Below are 18,953 nucleotides of genomic sequence, written 5' to 3'. Positions count from 1 at the left end.
TGGTCCCACACACAGCTCAAACCTCCCTGCACCTTCCCAACAGCCTGTTCTGGGAAAAGGCTTCACTTGGAAACACTATAGTCAGCTTTCTGGCCAGCTCAGATTTTGCTCTCCTTGTGCTAGCAAAGGGGAGAGTCCTTGGGAGTGTCCTCCATGGAAACCACATGCAGTTTCTCCCTGAATCATCCTGCTTAGCTGAGGAACTCTTTGCATGGGGTGTAGTGGAGGCCAAAACTGTAGCAAGACACCTAAAGGAACCTGGATGATTCATGGAGGACAGGCCCATCTTCCAGCTCAGAAACAGCATGAGTGGATGCAACCATCAGCTCAAGAAGCCCCTGAAATATCAAGGCTGGGAAGCTGGAGAGAGTAGAGAGACAACAAGGGAGTTGTCCTTACAGCCTTTGCCCAAGCATCTGCCAAGGTCCCTGCACTGGGTAGGAGGGAACTTGCCTTGGAAAGCTGCTTCCCTGCTCAAGGAGCAGGAAATCACCACTCTCACATAGCCACTCAGCAGCTCAGGAAGCTCCATGAACATCATGTTGGACAGGACATTCACACTGCCATTCTCTCCACCCAGCAAAGTGGAACACAACCACCTCTTTCCACCAAATCTAGCTGCTGTCAGGCAGGGAGAGAGTCTCCACACAAATACTGGCCAGATGCTGATTCAAGGGCCTAGTTGCATTTTGTAGATTCACAAGGTCCCACGTGTGTAGCAGGAATACAGCTGGCCAAAGGATGAGTGACACCAGTTCCTCCCTGCTCATACAACTTGGGACAGTAACGATGAAAAGCTCAACTCCCATTGCTGCCTGTCAGGCCTGGGGTTTGCAACACCACCTGGACAAAGGATGAACAGGGCCAAGTTTGCATGTGATGCATCAGGCAAGGAAATATCCTGTGAACAGTGGGGAGAGGGAAGATGACAGTTTTCTGGCATCCCATTTAATTTATTCCAACTTTCTGCAGCTCAACTTTTTCAAAAGAGAAAAAGACAAACACATAAGAAAACTTCCCTATTCCTAAACAAAACAAAAAGTATAAACTGCAGATGAGAGCCAGCATGTGCAAGGTTTATATGAAAAAGCAGAACACCCTCAGATGTTAACAGAAAACAGGTAGCATCAGTTTTACAGTTACTTGGTTTCACATGGAGGTGTTTTCTTCTTCTCTCATGCTCCCAGTCGTAGACATCCACATATGCCCCCCATGACTTTCCAAAGGGGGTCCTTCCCCCGTCTCCTCCACTGCCATATCCAAACCTCTAAAAAGTCACAAAGGCTTTAAGTTACAGAGCCCACCTGTGCCCTTCACACTTTGGATCTGAAATGTGGGTCCAAGAAGCAGGGCAAAAAGCAATAAACCATTTAAAGAAAGCCCAATATTATTACTCTTAGGAGAGGGTTTTTGCAATTGCTCTACAAAGGGTATCCATATTTTAAAAAAAAAGAAAAAAAAGAGAAGGAAGAAAATAATAAAATCTCCTTGCTTAGGCAATGGGGAAGTTATTTATTCTCAGCATCGGTGTGTTCTGTACAGAAAGAAATCAACAGGTGAATTAACAGCAGAGACACATCTCTCCTCAGAACAGCATGTCCAGCGCAAAACCTCTCAGAGCACCTGGAATCACTTGGATTTCATCAATATAAATGTGTATGTGGGCAGAGGAGTGTGTGTGTGTGTCAGGGCCTTTATGAAGCAAGATACATACTGTAATTTACTTACAAAAAGAAAAAGTTATATGCTGAATAGCAGATGCTCACTCCAGTCCCAAGCAAAAATGGAGGGACAAGGGCAGCTGCTTGGGAGCGCAGGTTTTAGATGTGTTTTGGTTTTTTCCTATCTAGAAACAAAGAAAAAATGAATGAGAGAAAGAGAGAGACATTCCCTGGCTTGTTATCCTAAATCTACATAGGCATCCTTCTACCCAGCCTCAGCAAGTTCATTTTAGCTCCCTCAGTATAAGCTGATCCTAAGAAATACTCAGCAAAAGCCCTTCAAATCCCCTTGAAAAACAAGCATTTAGCTTTGTCGTCACCTAAAGGCCCCATGCTCTTGGACCAGTGGCTGAAGCCAGTCCCTATGGAGTTGGCTGTTCCCCAGCACCAGGAAAGGAAGCACCCAGGAGTGTTTTTAGGGGGTGAGGTGAGCAGCTGTCTCATTTTTAGCCCTTTCCCTCACCAATGCTTCCTTAGGGAACACGTCCCAACTGCGGTGGTATGTTCCCACCCCACATCCCATGCCAGGACAGATGGCTGGGCTGGGGGACAGGGGACCAGCAGGACACAAGAGGCAGACGACAGTATTTACAGTCTTTGGTATTGGGGAAGGGAGAAAAAGAGGAGCAAAGGCTGGGCTTTTTCTTTTGTTTTTTTTCACTCACTCCCACCCATGGCAAAGGGTTTTGCCCCCTGGGAGGGGTCAGGGAGCACATGGCACTCTGTGCTGGAGAGCAGAGGAAGATGCCGCGAAGCAGCAGGGACGGCAGGGCTGCAGGGCGAGGAGCAAAAAAGACCGGTTCTCTGGTTTATGTTGGGTGAAAGACTAAGAAAGCAGTCCCTTCTCCTTGCAAACCCCCCACCGCCTTTCCCCTCCCATAATCCCTCCCTTCCCCAGGAATCAGGCAGCTGAGGAAGGAGGGCAGCACGCAGGACCCAACCCCAGTCTCTTCCAGAGCCTAAAGAGACACGCTGAAAACCATGTAAAATCCAGCACTGGGGCCACAGTGAGCCACCTCCAGCCAGCAGGATCATGTCTGTCTACTGGCTCCGCAGGGCATGTGCTCCCCGGTCCTCCTGCTCATGCGCTGTGTAGAAGAGGTGGCACTCGGGGTCCCCGCGGATGGTGGGTGCACCCTGGATCACCTTCCCGTGGATTGGGTCCACACACCAGCACTCGCCACGCTGCCCGTTCACAGACATCTTGCACTGCATGAAGAGGGACAGGGCAGGCATCAAAGTAAAGACAGGGACAAAACAACCCCCTTCCCAGGTCCACCAGCCCAAAGCCCAAACACAGGCCGAGCTGGGGTTTCTCCAGTCATCTGGCACTAGTCTGGACTTAGGCAAGATCCACAGATACCATACTCAAACAGCCCAGGGTCTGTACTGCACCAGCAGTGTTACTTTATCAGTCCAGGCTGAGGGCTGAACCTCTTTCCCCAGTGGCTGATCCAAGGACCAAGAAGCCAATTTTAATGAACCACAAGGACAACTGTCCCTGAAATGCATCACCTTCTGCCAATTGTGGAGAAAAGCACCCAGAGAGTCAAGAGTCCGAGGGGAAAGAGGGATGGGATAGACTGACAGAGGAGTTGTATGAGCTTCTTCTCACCTGTAGATTAGGCTAAACAAACTGAAACATCAGATCAAGGCCCCCTCAGCCAGACCTAAACATACTTCTAAACAGGGATTCACTCTGTTCCAGAATGGAGGTAGGGACCATGGTGCATCTGGACCTGGACTGTGTCCTCCCAGTCCTGTTAGACAAAGGTTTCTTGCCCTAATTGTTATCATCCACCTCCTGCCGTGCAGGGCTGCAGGCACTTTGAATCTGACACTCACCCCTCCATCCCCAGCATATACATTTCTGGACAGGGTGTAGTGGGAGATGCAGAGGTTACTCCAAGCAGGCCAACCTCTGTGGGCACTCCGTAAAGCTGAATTTAAGCCATTTTCTGCAGCTGGACTGAGGTCAAAATGCAGCCTTGTTCATGGGAATAAAAAAGTACAAAAAGAGAGGAAGGAAAAGCCTCCCCAGCAGGAGAGTGCATCCTCCACCTGAGTACTGGCCCATAGGGGGTGTGAGCAACTGGGAATGCTTTTGTTGCCGTCTGCTTTCCAGTAAATGAAAATGAGCTCAACTCCTAGATGGAGGGAAATTGGTATCACTTCACATTTGCCTTGTTTGCCCTCAAGCAGGGAGGTGCAGGGAAGAAGAGAAAACAATTTTTGTCCTCTCTCTTTATCTGTAGTAGTGACCAGTGTGTAACCCACCTGCACCCTTCAGTGCAAGCTGACTTATTTCCCAGGGACAAGGAGCAGCAGAGACTCTCTTCTCTTTTGTAGCACACAAAGCATCACTGCACTGTCCAGGCTCATTCCCCAGATATGTCTTATCTCCCTACAGGCAACTTGCCAGCTCTGCTCCAACCAGCCCTTCCAAGTATGCTCATGCTGGAGGATCTAGCCAGCCCATGGGGCTCTTCAGGGGGAGATGGAGGGTGAGGGTCCAGATGGCACAGAGACAAGAGAAGGGACAGAGGGAGATTATCTCAGAGCATCATACTTTTTTTTTAATGCTCCTGATCAAGGGAAGTAGCCCTGAGTAAAATGCTCAGCCACAAAAAGAGCAGGTTTTCTGGGGTCCCCTCCAAAGACTCAGCTATAAGGGATCCTCATATCCAAGTACTATTCCCACAACTGCAGTCAACTCTGGACAAGCTAGGGTTTTGCTGGTTTTCCTGGCACTTTTTTCCCCATGACTGAGCCACTGACACCTGGTAGTTTTGCACAGGCAAAGCCAAGAAGTCAGAATTCAGACACACAGGTTCTGTGAGTCTTTCTGGATCCCATAAATACCTTCAGAAGCACACTGCACCCCAAGCCCCACCTCACCTGGAAGGAATCCCTCCTACAGCTGTGGGACCAGCCTTGATTTGTGGAGGAAAACCAGTAAAGTGCACTATAAAACTTCCTGACCCAAGGAGAAGTCCTTTCTGTTTTGTCTGCAAGACTGGCCAACATTCAGTCTCTCTCTGCTTTTCTCCTGCAGCAGGGCCCAGTCAGGACAATATGTGGCTCAAAGTACATTAAAATAGACCTGGACAGATAAGCAGCTCTTGTGAGGAAGAAGGGGCTCTGAATTAAACAGATTCTTGGCTGCCCAGAGCCACACGTGGATGTGGATCTCATCTCCACTTGTGAACCCGTGGCTGCAGATGCACCTAAGCACCCATGGCTGCAGCAGCACCTAGGTGCTACTAAACCTGTTCATGCCATGTGCAGTATTTGCTGTTTACCCCACACCTCATATCGTGTGTGCAGTCTCAGCCCAGCCCTGATCTGTGCCTGTGCTTTGTGGCTGCACACGATGGGGACAGACAGAGAGCCAAGGGCTGCTGCTGGGAGTACAGTCAGCCCCAGAGCTGCCACTCTCCCCACTTACCTGCTTGAGATTGTACAGGCCATGCTTGTCACAGTTGGGGATGTGAAGGGAGTAGAGGTGCTCCAGGGGACCTCGCTCATCTGGCAGCCGCATAGTGGATATGCGTTCCAGGACCTGATCCAGCTCCTGCTGACAAGGGGTCTGAAAAGAGACCAGAAAGCAGAAAAAAAAATTAAAAAAATAAAAATAAAAATAAAAAAAAAAAATCAGGGCAATGGTACCATTCAAGGTCAACACTTTGGACAGTGGAAACACCAGTAGGGATGAACACTTGCGTGCACCTCCTCATGACACAGGTTTGCCACTGGGTTCTGCTACAGACTTCACCTGCAGACACCCAAAATCAGAGTGCTGCATGGCCACATGTGGACATGAATGTCTCTCCCATGTGCCTTACATGGCCAAGAGCCTACATAATACCATGTCCCAAGCCCTGCATATACAGAGAAGGAGAAACCTTAGAGATGCTACCGTGGGTCCCACGGGTGATGAAGAATGACACAAAGCAGGGCTAGACCAGACAGACCAGGATGGTTTCATGAGTTCCCACACCTGTGGCACAGTTTTGGCCCAGAAGTGAAATTCAAAGCATGTGAAAACCCATGGGAGTGGAGGGGAAGCCCTGGAAATGAGAGTATCCAAAGCTAGCCTCTGGAGGCATCCCTCTTGCTCCACAGCAGCTTCCACATAGGGCTCCCCACCAAGGCGGTCTGTTTGAATTACACCTGATGTGAGCCAAAGTGAGTCCACACCTCTGTTTTTGCAGTGGATGGTGTTGGGGTTTTTTCCCCTCAAAGGAGCAGCAGCAGTGTGGGAGCTCTCAAAGCTGATGGTGCTTACACCTTATTTTGAACCTCTGTTTTGCCTGTTCCTTGGAAGACATTGAGGACTCTCTTTTAAAGTCCCTTTCTGTCCCTGTGCTCACCAGATATTAATGCTCTATATGTTTACAAGGACCTTTTGGGATGGGTTTCCATCTCCATCCCCATCCCATTTAGTTGCCTTGACCAAACTGCCCACTAGAGGGAAACCACGGCCAAGGACTGGAGGGCATAGAGACAGGGAAAGCAAGAAGGGGACGGACTTTGAGCACTCCCACTGCTATGAGACAGTCGCACAGCCCATCCTCGGGGCTTGTGGCCCCCCTAACCTGGACTGGGGCTGCTCTGCAGCAGGCAAGCAGTACCCCTTTACCCCACCCCCCCAAATCCCCTTGGGCCATCTCTGGCATTTGCTTAGGGGAAAACGGGTGTGAGAAAGGCAGTCCACGGGCAAAGGGCATGCCGCACCCCTGCAGAGGTAGGTATCGAGCCAGCAGGAGCCCCCCTTTCCCAGCTCTGCCATCAGGAGGTAAAGCTGCAAAGAAAATAATGGCTCCTCACCAGCACATCAAAGTTCATCAGATGGTGTGTTCAGCCCCAGCTTCAGGCCAAAACCAATGTTTGCTTTTCCTTATTTTCCTTGCCCCGCTTTTTTCTTTCAAAATTTTTTTTTAATCTTTTTAAGACAGTTTACTGCAGATGTCACTAAGGCTTTGCATTCAGCATTTCCCAGTGAGCCCACAGCTGCACCCCTCAGCCCCCCACAGCCCCTGCCCTCTCACCCTGCCCGTCGACAGCCGTGACTTTTTGGAGTCTTCATGGTTGTGATGGGCCTTGCTGACTTTGCCCATCTGCCGCTGCTGCTCATTCACCTTCTCCCTCATAACTGCCAGCTCCTTCATGCCTGTCTTCATGGGCTTCCTCCCACCAGCTCCGCTCAGTATCCCCACAGTGCCATCCACGTGGTTCTCGGCAAGAATGCTCTCGGACCGGTCATCACCATTATCTGCAGGAGAAGGGCAGGCAAGGAAAGGGTCCAGCTCAGTCTGGTGCTCTCTCACGTGTTCATCCCACCCCGGATCATTTTCAAATGTGGCTGGTTACCAAGCCATAAAACCTTTGCATGCAAACCTTTTAAATTGCATTAGCCCTTTCATCTGGAAGGTGAGAATAGATCCTTTCATTCTGGAGTTATTGCCACTCTAAAAGACAGTTTAGAAAGCAGAGGAAATCGCTGCTGTAGAAGTTCTTTCTGGCTTTTCTTTGACCTTCTAAATTACTTCCCGAGAATGTAATTTTCCCATCACAAGTCCAGTTGGATTAGGGATGCCAAGTGTATTTCAGCTCCAAAACTTAAAACCACAGTGATTATTAACAATACCTTGAGTCCATCTATCATCCCCCAGAGTATCTCCAGGAATACTTACCCAATATTCAAGTGCTAAAATAAATTCTCAACGCTGCTTTCAAAAATACCTTCCTTCTGTTCTATGGCCACCTTAATTTCCCTTGGAGATCCTGCCATTTCAGTGATTGTCCTTGCCATACCATTTTTCCCACTGTGTGTCATACACTGTGTTACTCATTTAGCTTCTACCTACTTCTGCATTTGGCCATTTCTGCTGACAGTGGAACAGTCCCATCTTTGCCACTGTTGCAAGCCACAAGATCCCCAGCTAGTTCAGCCATTTCAAAATCGGTTAGCAGAAATCTGGGGATAAACACTGGACTTTTTCCATCTCCTCTGCTCTCTACTTTACTTATTTTCCCAATTCACTGGGAATTTCTGAGAGCAAACCTTGGCAAAGCAGGACACAATGGTCACAATGCTGCAGACAACAGTCCCTTTAGACTTTGCAGTGGCAATGAGGACAGATCTCAATTGCTCCTGCTTGCTCCAAAAGCCCAGAAGGTGACAGCTGATCCCTCCTTGTTGCCTGCTTTGATCTGGCTAAGCAAGCACATCTAACACTGTAACTGAATCTGATATTGAAGCTGGTCCTATGTTAGGCTGGGCCTTGGACCAAGACCTCGAGAGGTCCTTTTGAACCCAAGTTATCATTCAACCCACACATGTACATCACCTGTCACTGCACTAACCCAGGCTATATATGTCTCCATATATATCTCTCTATATAAGACCTCTTCAGCAGCTCCGTAGGTAACCACACCAGGGGACAGACCAGGTCGTTCTGGTGGTGATGATAAACATCAAGTGTCTTTTAGCATCTTCCAAGCAAGAACTGTAGCACTCAACCTCCCAACATCAGCATTCTTTCCAGCACCCCCAATTTTGGCTTTCCAGCATTATGGAACTCAGACACATAGAGGTAAAGAAATCACATCAAACTGTGCACGATGCAGGGCAAGCAATGCTTTAGCATACACAGTAATGCTTAATTTCTGGATTTCTTCTGCTTTTCAGAAGACCAAGCATGCAGAGCATTTACAGATGTTAATATTTCCTTTTTTCAGAATCTGCATCAGGATGTTTTGTCAGGGCATAGCTCTACTGTCATGACAGAGAGTGAAAAATCATAATAGCAAGTGTTTTATTTCTGCCACAGCTTTTTAAGCTCTTTTCAGATATTACAACCCCAAGCTCATAAAGGAGAAACTGCAAAAAGAGTTTTGTCTGAACTTACTCAGCTGCTTGATGGCAAGATGGCCCAAGTGAGCTGGATCGAAGAGCCCCTCCAGCCTAGCATGCCATTCATGAGAGACCATCAGCAGCTGCTAGGGGACACAACAGAAGGACCATTCCCAATTTGTGCTGCAGACCAGCAGTAAAAGCACTTTCATGGTTGGAGACTGCATCTGACCCACAGGATTTAAAAGCCACCAACAGACCCATCCCTCAATGGATTTATCCAATATCTTCTTCAACTTCTTCACCATTTTGGCCTCAGATATCCCAATACTAGGATCATCCCACTTCCAGAAATACTAAATATATTTGGTCTGCAGGTTTTTAGCTGCTTAGGTAGCAACTGAAAAGCAAACATGGGGCAAAACCAATCTGGCAAAGCCCATTACTTTCCTCAGTATTGGTTCCAGATGAGAACCGAGACCAGGTTTGATAGCCAGATGGGCGAGCTCAAAGTCTAGGCTGCTGCCTGATGATTGCCATCTGGCCATCATCCTAGGAGACAGACAGGCAATATTTTGAGCAGGAATCTTCTGTTTATACACCAGTCTCCCTGCTAATTAGAAACACATAGTGAGAAGAGAGAAGGCCATGAGGCCGCCTTTAGAGAGGATCAAATAAAAAAAGCACCATGAAGAGATGGGCAAGGCTGGCCAGGCCCTGATCCTCAATGAGCTGCTTAAGCGAGTTTTAGCCTTCCGACATCTTTTGTGCTCCTCTTGGTGTCTCACCAAGTTGTCAGCAACAGCACAATAAGCACAGCAGCAGGGCAGCTTCTCAGACACATTTCAGTCCCCTGCTTCATTCAGAAAAATGATGGTACAAACTGACAGAAGAGCAGCAAGCTGGAAGTGGTGCCTTCCCCCATTGATTCTTGCTCCTTCCTGCCTCCAACTAAAATATATAGACATCTGCCCAAATAAGCACTGTGCTAGTAAATGCAGGCGAGTTGGTAAGCCTCTTGTCAGCTGATTCATTCACAAAACCTGCTTCTGATAATATTTTTGTTCATTTTTCTCACTTTCCAATGCTAACAAATACCAGCCCAAAGAAAACCACCGATGGGAGTGGAGTGTGCAAGCCGATGTGCATGAACACACCCAGGGACGGCAGAGATTGCTCTTGGCTCCCCAGGCACCATCACAGGAGCAAGACTGGATCAGAGGCCAGGAAGGTCTAGCTGCTATTGACTGCAAGCTCTCCTCTCCAAGTCAGCCATGGTGAGCCCTGCCCTCACTCTGCTGCCAAGCTGGACCAATTCACCTGGGGCTGATGCCAGAGACCCATCACAGCTTTTTCCTCTCCCAAATCCGGTGCTGCTCTTAGGAGAAGCTCTCCTGATCTGAGGCTTCCAGGGGTGGCTCAGTCACAGGGGAAGGGAGCTGAGACAGAAGAGGCTGGCCCCCATGTGCAAAGCACCAGCATTTCCTTCAGGACAAACTGCGTGCACAGGAGGAGTCTGAGAATCAGGTGTGATGGACCACATTTCAAAGAGCAAATGGGCCAGGTAGCAGAGAGATCAAGATTCAAGGTCAGGAGAACACCGAGCATGCTGCAAACCAAACATCTCTTACAGTCAGATAATGCCTTTTAATGGTGCCCAAAAGCTGCAAGTCATGCATGCTTGCTTATGACTACCCATGAAATAATGAAGACAACCCGCCAATCCTACCGGCATGGGATGGGCAGGTATGCAATTGCCTCAAGATACACAACCCTAATGCCTTTTTGCTGACCCATTTCAGTTCACACTAAATATATCTGTAAGGGAGTGGTGCCAAACTCCAAAACAATTATGTTTTATAGTTCTTCCATTTTCCTATGGCATGTGGAAAACATCTCCTGTGCTATTTTGGATCAAAAGGTAGAGAGCTTTGTGCAGGGTGGGACAAGTGTGGCAGGAATCTAAGCAGATAGCTGAAGTTCTCCTGAACACTGATGCTGAGCCCATGAAACACCTCTCTCCTTGCCAAGAAAATGATTTCTTTATGGCCTTTTTCAAGGAAAATTCCCATTGGCTTCAATGGGGCGAGGACTTGGCTGAGGAAAAAGCGTGTTCAAATGGCCATCAGCTTATGTCTGTAGGAAGCTGCACAGTCTCGCCAACATTTTCAAAAGCGGCTACCAATTTCCACTTCTGAAATTTTCGGGAATCAGGTTTGAGACCTCCAGACACCTCTGACGAGACAGCTGAGAAACAGAAGGGCTGAAAAACAACCTGCCACTTCCAGAACTACAAGAAAAAAAAGTACCATACAAAAAAACCCGACAGCTGCCTCAGGTTAAAAATATATCTTTATCCCTTTGAAGGGCCCTGGAGCGTATCTGGCCTGTGGGACGGGATCAAGCCAGTAGCACTCACTTAGCACGGGAGGGCCAGCCTGTATCACGGGGAGCACGCACCATGCCAAGGACCACAGGCGCCCTCCCCAACACTGCTCTCTCTCTGCACTTGCTTTCCTTATCGACAGCTTGCCCAAAGGGTTTCACATGCATTTGTTTATCTGCCCAGGGTGTTTGCATAGCGTTTAAGTGCTGATCAAGGTCCCAAACCCACAAAAAGCTCCACCAAGTGGCCTTCAACACCCCTGACTGAAGCCCCACTAACTGAGGGTTCCAACTGTGTCCTGGGCTGGACGGGGCTTACATCTCCCTCTGGCAGCAACCACAGCCTCCACTGGCCAGCACTTTCCTTCTGAAAAACTTGAGAGTGCTGCCCAAAACCATGTGAGGAGCAAATGGGCAAATCCAGGAGCCCAAGTCCTGGACTGGCACTGCACCATACACAGGAACGAGCACAGCTGGGGCTGTGGGAATGAAGCATCCCTCTATGGAGAGATTTCTCACCCTGAGCAGAGGTGTCAGTGTTATCTAGGTTTGGTTTTGTCTCTTCCCCCCAACACTTTTAGCTTCTTGCGTCCACGAGTTCTACCATTTCAGGATAATTTAAGTGCCTGTTCTGGGTTTTGCTTTGCTTTTATTATAAGGAGCAAAGCTGCCTGTCCCAGGCTGACAGGAATCCAGCACTTGTCCTCTGCAGCCAGAGAGCAAACTGAGCCTTTAAACCTGACCTTTCATATATAGGAAAGGTGGGGAAGGAACAGACAAACCCTGACCACAGCCCTGGTGACCTCTGCTTCATCAGTCTGCAAAGTACTTCTAGAAGAACCCTGGGCAAAGGTTCTTGTGCAACAGCTCTAGTATATGTGCTGTTGACCTGGAGCTCAGATACTTCAAAAAAAGTTTGCTTTACTGTTTAAAAAATATAAATAATAATAATAATATAATAATAAAAACTAATAAATAATAAAAAATAAATAATAATAATTTTTAAAATGCCAGTAAAAAGTAAACTTTTTACTGGCATTGCAATTTCCTCACAGCAGGAGTTGCCAAGAACAAAGTCCCCCCCAAAGCCCTCTGGCCCATTCTAGCCCAAAAAGGACCCTGGGTTTGCCAATAACCACTGGCAAACTGCAAAGCACTGAGCCATAGCACAGCATCCATCACTGCTCAGCTGGTGGCAGAGGGAAAATGTGGTAGGTGCTCTGGCCACAAGCATAATCAAGCCACTCTGGATGCAGCTACAGAGGCAGATGAAACCAAACACCCACTCGAGTTTCACTCTTCCCTTTACACAGAGGTGCAACTGGGAATGCCACAGAGGGAGCATGAGTAATGGGCTCTGTAAGAGAGGGGGCGGTGGGAGACGGGACACAAAACAGAGAAGAATCACCTCCACCCTGGAACATCATCTCTCACAGAGGCCAACCATCAATGCTCAGGGGAGGAGCAGAAGAAAGGACACAATTATAGAGAAATTCTTCTCCGTCTCTCCTCCTGCCCATCAGCAGTTCAGGAACCAAAGGTATTTCATCTAGATTGGGTTTAATAGCCATTAACAGTCCTAAACAGGGAAATCCCATGCACAATCCCTTCTAGATTCAACTACAGGGAGCCCTCATACTACCTCCAGCTCTCCTTTCCTCAGCCAGAAGTCTGTTCTGCTTAAGTCTCATCCAGTTCTGCACCAGCAACATGTGGATGTTTAAACCATTGATTTGGTAGCAAAGGCATACAACCAGCATTACTGGGTAGCCCCGAGGTGTCTGTGCCATCCAGCTTTTGGGAGGACTCGCAGGAAGGCTAGTCTTTCACATCTCTCTGAAACACAGGCTTCCATGAGGCACAGATCAGCTCAGAGAATCTCTGCCTGCTGAAGCACTCCTCAGGTCAGTTCCCGGGACCCTCTGCCTGCCTGCATTCCCAGGGTTATTTCCTCATGCCAACTTGCTCAGTAACAGCGAGGAATTGCACACCACAGCCAGAAAATTCCTGCATTGGTCTCCAAGAGCTTGTTTTACCTCTGTGATAAGCTGTCCACAAAGCACTCTGAGATCCCCTGGGGCCAAGAGCCCTAGGGCTCTGCAAACACCCTTTTTTTTGTCATGAGATCTTTTCAGCCCATCTCTACCAGCAGGGAGGGCAGGACTGGGGAGGAACGGCATGTTCTGGCCAGGGGTTGCTTAGCAAGCTCCTGTCCCTGCCCTGAGCAGCTGGCACGGAGGGGTGATCCAAGGGGCACCCAGTGCTTCCCTTTGACTCAGTCATCCTGCAGGAAATGCTTTATGCTCTTCCAAAGTGCCAGGGACACTGACTCAGGGCAGCACAGCTTTCAGCAGTCTGCTTTGCTCTCTTTTCTCTGCCTATTCCTGGTGGCTGGAGAGCTCAGCTTTCCCTCCTTCATCCACGTAGGTCCAAAGTCAGAGAAAAACCTCTTACCACTGCCCAGTACCCTTTAGCACACCTGTGCCCCTCTGCACACAAACTCCTCTGGCACCGAGCAACCACAGAAGCAATATTGACATGGAGCTGATGTCAGATGAGGAAAAGAGAGGAACTGAAATGTCCCTTCCACCAGGCTTTATTTCAAACAGCCTTTTTTTTTTTTTAAACCATATTTGTAGACCGGTTTCCCAAGGATACAGAACTTGTGCAATTACACAGCTTGCCTCTATGTGTTTCTGCATGTGCGTATGTTTGCATGACTGCCTGTCTCCCTATTAGTTCTCTTCCCCCTCCACCTCTCAATATATCTACAAACACGTCAGCAAATGCCAACTGCATCTCAAAGAGGAACACAATTCTCAAAAATAGTAAGTTTCCAGCATTTCATGAAAATGTGCAACCAAGCTGAAGAGAGATAAAACAGCAGGGTTTGTTTTGTTAGCTTTCTTTCCAAACAATTTGACTGATGGGCCGTGTAGCACATTATCAGCCCACTCTGTGCAGACACAGTGAAGCACAAACCACCACTGGGGAAGGTCTGCTCCAGTCCTCCTCCTGGCAGCAGTGAGCCTGCACGTGTTGCTTGTAACATCCTGCTCCCTCCCGCACCAGCTGTTCACTGTGTGCCAAGAATGGTAAGTGAAAATGCTGTTCAGGACCCTCAAAAATGCGGGGGAATGTTTCAAGTCCCCTCATTTACTGAACTTCCATTAGCAATCCTGCTTTTCTTTCACCACTTCTCCTGAGCATTGGGCTGCTGAGCATCCCAGTGTGCACCTACAGTAGAGGCTCTCCAGACTCACCTAAATGCTGAAGCTGAGGAGCCAAAGGGTCTCATCTCACAGCTGATGACAGTGGTTTTGTGCCTGTGCTTAACCTCAACACATGTGAAGGCAGCTTGCTTAGGGGAAAGACCTTAACATGTTTGGAAGGTTTTGCTGAGTGAGGCTCTCCAAGCTCCCTGCCACCATAAAAGCATTCCCCCTTGCTAGTGAACCATATCTCAGCCCTTTCAACACACTCCTCTGATTAGCCCTCTGCAAAGCTGCAACTTTCCCAGCAGAACCAAATGAACTAACTTGAAAACACTTTCAAAGCTTAAATTAATTGCACTGCAGCTTCCCAATTCGACATTGACCCCATCTGTAAATTTCCCAGAGTAGCTACTACTTAGTCATTAGGGGCTTCTTCCTGAATGAAACAAACCATTAATCTTACCAGGCCAAGTCTCTGCTCTTCTTCCCCAGTCACTCACATGCATTTGTGTGGTCTTCAGTGCCCCAAGCACCCCAAAATGCCTACACCAACTTCTAGTATAAGCTCGTCTCCTAAATCCACAGCTCCTATGAATCTCCAGAATGAAACCAGGCCACAAAACCACCTCATTCATTTCCTACAGGTTTTACTGCTATTTGAATTACCTTTATTTTCCCAGTGGAAACATGGGCTCATCTCTGACCCCAAGCCCAAATTCACTGGGGCTTTTGCATCCCACAGTCTAGACCATGCAAGCACAGAAGAGGTTTCCTGACCACAGCCTCCATGAAGGTGCCTGCATGTTAACTATTATCTAGATGATCTCTGTTTGGCATTGAGCTGCTGCACCTCTCTTTCCTGCAAGAGAGCCAAAGGCTGGCAGAATTACAGGAGCTGTGAATCTCAATAAGGCTGATTCCCAGATATGATGCTCTGCAGCCTGCCAGGAAGGGCTGGTGAAGGACTTATGATCTGATGGACACACAATCACAAGCAAGAAACACTCCTCTAAATTCACACTAAACATTTCTGCCTCCCTAGCACATTTTGGAAAAATCAGAATATACAGGACTTTTTCAGACTATTCTCCTATTTTAAAATTATTACTTTTCTAGGTGCCGGCAGCAACAAGCAAACACCATGTTAGCTGGAGACAGACTGTCAAAAATCAGTTTGAACCTGCACAAAGGAAAGATGTGATACTAGAGGAAGTGCTCGCATCTGTCCATCTGGGTCTTCAGACCCACATGTCTCTTGGATAGGGTGCTTTAGCCAAATAGAAGACATCTTGCTCCAAGGAGAGTTGGGCTGAGAAATTTTGTAAGTTCTTTCACATCAGAAGTAAAGGGAGATAGTCTGTGTTTTTTTCTGGCAATGCTCTCTGTCTGTTCTGGCTCCTCAAGGATGGTTTAGCTCACCAAAAAGGTGTTCTCTGGCTCTGGAAGCCCAGCTGTGCCCTTTGATGCCTGTTCACAACCCCCATCAAGATCAGTGGCTGGTGGGGAAATGGCTCTGGACACACCATGACCAGAGGAGCCTGTGGTAGAGTAGTGCACCGCCTGGGAAGGCCGCACAAAGCACAGCCAAAAGTCTGACCTTTCACCCTGCAGAAAGGTCAAAAAGCCTCAAAATCAGGAAGGAAAGAAAAAGACCAAACCAAACCATAACACAACAACACAAACATAAAATAAAAAAGTACTTAAAATCCCTAAAAGGTCAGAGCAGTGCCCCACTCTGCCAGTGAGAGCCATCTCTCATCTACCTCTGGTATTGCTCCACTCCCTTCTCAGCCACATTGGCTTCTCTAGTTATTATGCACACAAATGGAATGAACTTCAGTAATTTATATTACTAGTTTTTAAATAACATCTCACTTTTCCACAGTCAATTTTCCAGACGGCAGCTCAGTCCAAGGCTCCCCTAACCACCCACCCAAATCTCACTGCACATTTCCTCAAAGTCTGCTTTTTTCAAAACACGTTATTATTACGGTAATTCCTTCCTATCTTCTCAGAAGCCCTGCCAGAGCCCAACAGCAATTACCACCAGTGTCACCTTGAGGTCTGCTGGACCCATGTCCCTGTGCAGCCCCTGAGCAATGCACCAACCCTCAAAACCAACTCTGTGTTTGCTTTTTCTCGAAACCTGCATTTCCCAGGGACAAAGCACAAGTGCCTCCAAATAAAACCGGAACACTGAACTGTAGGTGAAAAGAGGCAGTATCTGCTGTAAATTGAGTTTTTTCTGCCCACCAGAATCTCCCAGCTGCCTCCAGCACTTACAGCCATTATCCTTCCCTCCTCATGAGGGCTACTACTGAGTTGCCATATCCCACATTTAAGCCACAAGTTGAGCTGTTCCCAGATTGTTTGAGGTTTTTTCTTCATCTAATGTTCAAGCTAAGTAACATTGCAATTGCTTCAGGTTATGTCAAAACATTTTGTTCATTTGTTCTTGGGGCAGTATTTCACTCAGTTTTGCAGTCACTTTGCTCAATTTCTTTAAGCCTTGTTTTATCCTTCTCCCAGCTAGGAGCAGAGACTGAATTTGAACCCTCATGTTAGAGTACTCCATGAAGGGACTGAACCTGGTCTTGCATATGTATGTATTATGCACATTTACTATTTATCTTAGTATGTTCATTTACTGAAAAAAGGCAACTGCCACTCTCTAAGCATGAAGTCTTCATTGATACAACACTGCTACTGAAATAAACAAGAGCTTTGTCAAAATTAAGACTTTGTGGATTCATCCCACTGCTGACTGGCACGTGCACATGTGCAGTAACACCACGAAGGGCTCAGACTCATGGACAGACTACCAGAAGGCAGCAATTTACTGCAGATAAGCTGATCCGTAATAACAGTTTGTGGCATACAAGGGCCATGCACATGCAAGTAATGCAAGTTACCTTTACAGTCCCTCAGTGACTTCCAACCTCCAGAGCCTACAGCATGACCACATCAATGTCACTTGGCCTTCTGAAGGGGAAGTTTTCTTCCCATAGGTGGAAGGGAAACAGTGCCAGGCAGCCTGCTGCTTCGCTCTGATGTCATTGCTTTGGTCTCTTGCCTTTATAGAAAAAGGGGCTGGATCTCACTTTGTTTGCAAATGACTCTCTATTTTGGGCCACCCATGAAGTTGCCCAAACTCCAACCTCAGGAGTATGCAGACTCCTGCTGAGCAAAAGGCAGGAAAAGAGACCCATAAAACTGTGGTAGAGGAAGGAAGAAAAGAAAGGGGAAACACCAGTCAGTTGCATTACCAAGGAGGAGGGAGGCATTGCAAAGCTTAAAAAACAGACCACCACAAAACAGTGATGGAGACAGATGTGATAAGCCAGCTGAACCACTGGAAGGGAAGTTGGCATGTGCAACAGTCAGCTTTCCACTCAAACAGCTTCAGGAAGCGTTTTATGTACAGCCAACCAGCACGCTCAACATCAAGTGCCCTAGTGTGTTTGCTGTGCACCTGATCTACACAGCACCCCTTTCCTGGTGGAAGGATCCGGATACCATTTACAGGCTTGGAAGATACCCAGGCTTGTGGCAAAGAGGCCTTGAAAAGTGGGAGCTGCTGAAAGGTGGTGGGATCCACCACATGGTGGTGGGATGGTCCCCAAGTCAGAGACCCATGCCTTTATAAACAAGCCAAATAGTTAACACTGCACTTCTGCAAGGAAATGCAGGGGATCCCCTAGCTTCAGGAAGGACTGGCATTCTCATGGAATTCACCCCAAAATGCCAGACACCAGCTGTTTTGTGGCATACAGATGTTTATGTCCTTCTCCAAACCAACCCTGCACATGGTGTGATCCTGCACAAGTGAGCCTCCCCAGCCACAGCCCAACCAGCTGCTCTGCAGCAAGTGGTACTCACACTACACTGCCAGTGTTGTACAACATATGAATAACAGGTTTTACCTGGCCTTTATCTATTGTACTCTTGAACCCCTAAATTTGCAAAGCAAAATGCAGCAGTCATCTGAGGGCAGGTAACTCCCCAGGCATAGGGTCTGGGGAAGGAGCACATCAAGGGGGGCACCACAACCTCCCAGAAGCACCAAGGTGGGAGGCTGTCATTAGATAAATTGCCCTGGAGTGCTATAATTAACCCACTCACACTGCTCTCAGATAGACCACCGCAACTGAAAAGCCCTGTAACCACAGCCATCCCAGAGGCAAGGGGGCAGAAGCCAAGGAGACGGTGGGAAACAGCAGCCCCAAGCAGCTACATACCCTCCTTTCATCAGTCCCCAGAACAAAAGTGCTGCTGTGCTATTCCCCATCGGGAAGCAACAGGCACCCAACCCATCTCCATTTCACTGGGTCCATAAAACTCCACTTCCACTGTTGTCACATCTCTTAGTGCTTTAAAACACGTACATCTGGCTTAATTGAGCACTTGACTATTGCTGCTTTATCTCCATTTTCTGAACAGGCCTTGGGGAGAGGGTTTTGTGTGCCTGAAATTTGCTTCTTTTTTCCTTCTTCCTTTTTTAAATTTTTTTTCCACTGAAATCCCACCTGAAGCAGGAACAAAAGCCCTGTGACAGCTACTCACATGCTTTGGGGCTGCTTGGAGGAAAGTCTCCTCTCTAGACAATGAACCCACCCTAAATATTCTGGTTTATGTGCTTCAAAGTTGCAGAGCTTCAACAACACCAATCCTCCTGTCCCACTCTGTCCGCCACAAAAAAAAACAAGCAAAAAACCAAAAACAAACAAACAAACAAACAAACAAAACCCCCAAACAACTAAAAAACTAAAAATC

General features: G+C 47.8%; 1 protein-coding gene across 1 annotated transcript in view; it reads right to left on the bottom strand.

The window, feature by feature from the left end:
• Positions 1–1,055: 1,055 nt before the first annotated feature.
• IGFBP2 (insulin like growth factor binding protein 2) overlaps positions 1,056–18,953 on the bottom strand; it is a 59,039-nt gene continuing 41,141 nt past the window's right edge. Inside the window, exons 2-4 of the mRNA XM_051786968.1 lie at positions 6,773–6,996; positions 5,170–5,310; positions 1,056–2,930 (exon numbers count right to left, since the gene is read on the bottom strand). Coding sequence (XP_051642928.1) covers positions 2,763–2,930; positions 5,170–5,310; positions 6,773–6,996 — 533 coding nt within the window. The 3' untranslated portion in view covers positions 1,056–2,762. The remainder of the gene's footprint in view (positions 2,931–5,169; positions 5,311–6,772; positions 6,997–18,953) is intronic.

The sequence above is a fragment of the Manacus candei genome, unplaced genomic scaffold, assembly GCF_025592945.1.
Source record: "Manacus candei isolate 608988 ecotype Guabito, Panama unplaced genomic scaffold, ASM2559294v1 h1tg000023l, whole genome shotgun sequence".
NCBI lineage: Eukaryota > Metazoa > Chordata > Aves > Passeriformes > Pipridae > Manacus > Manacus candei.
This window is presented reverse-complemented; position numbering and strand designations above follow the sequence as displayed.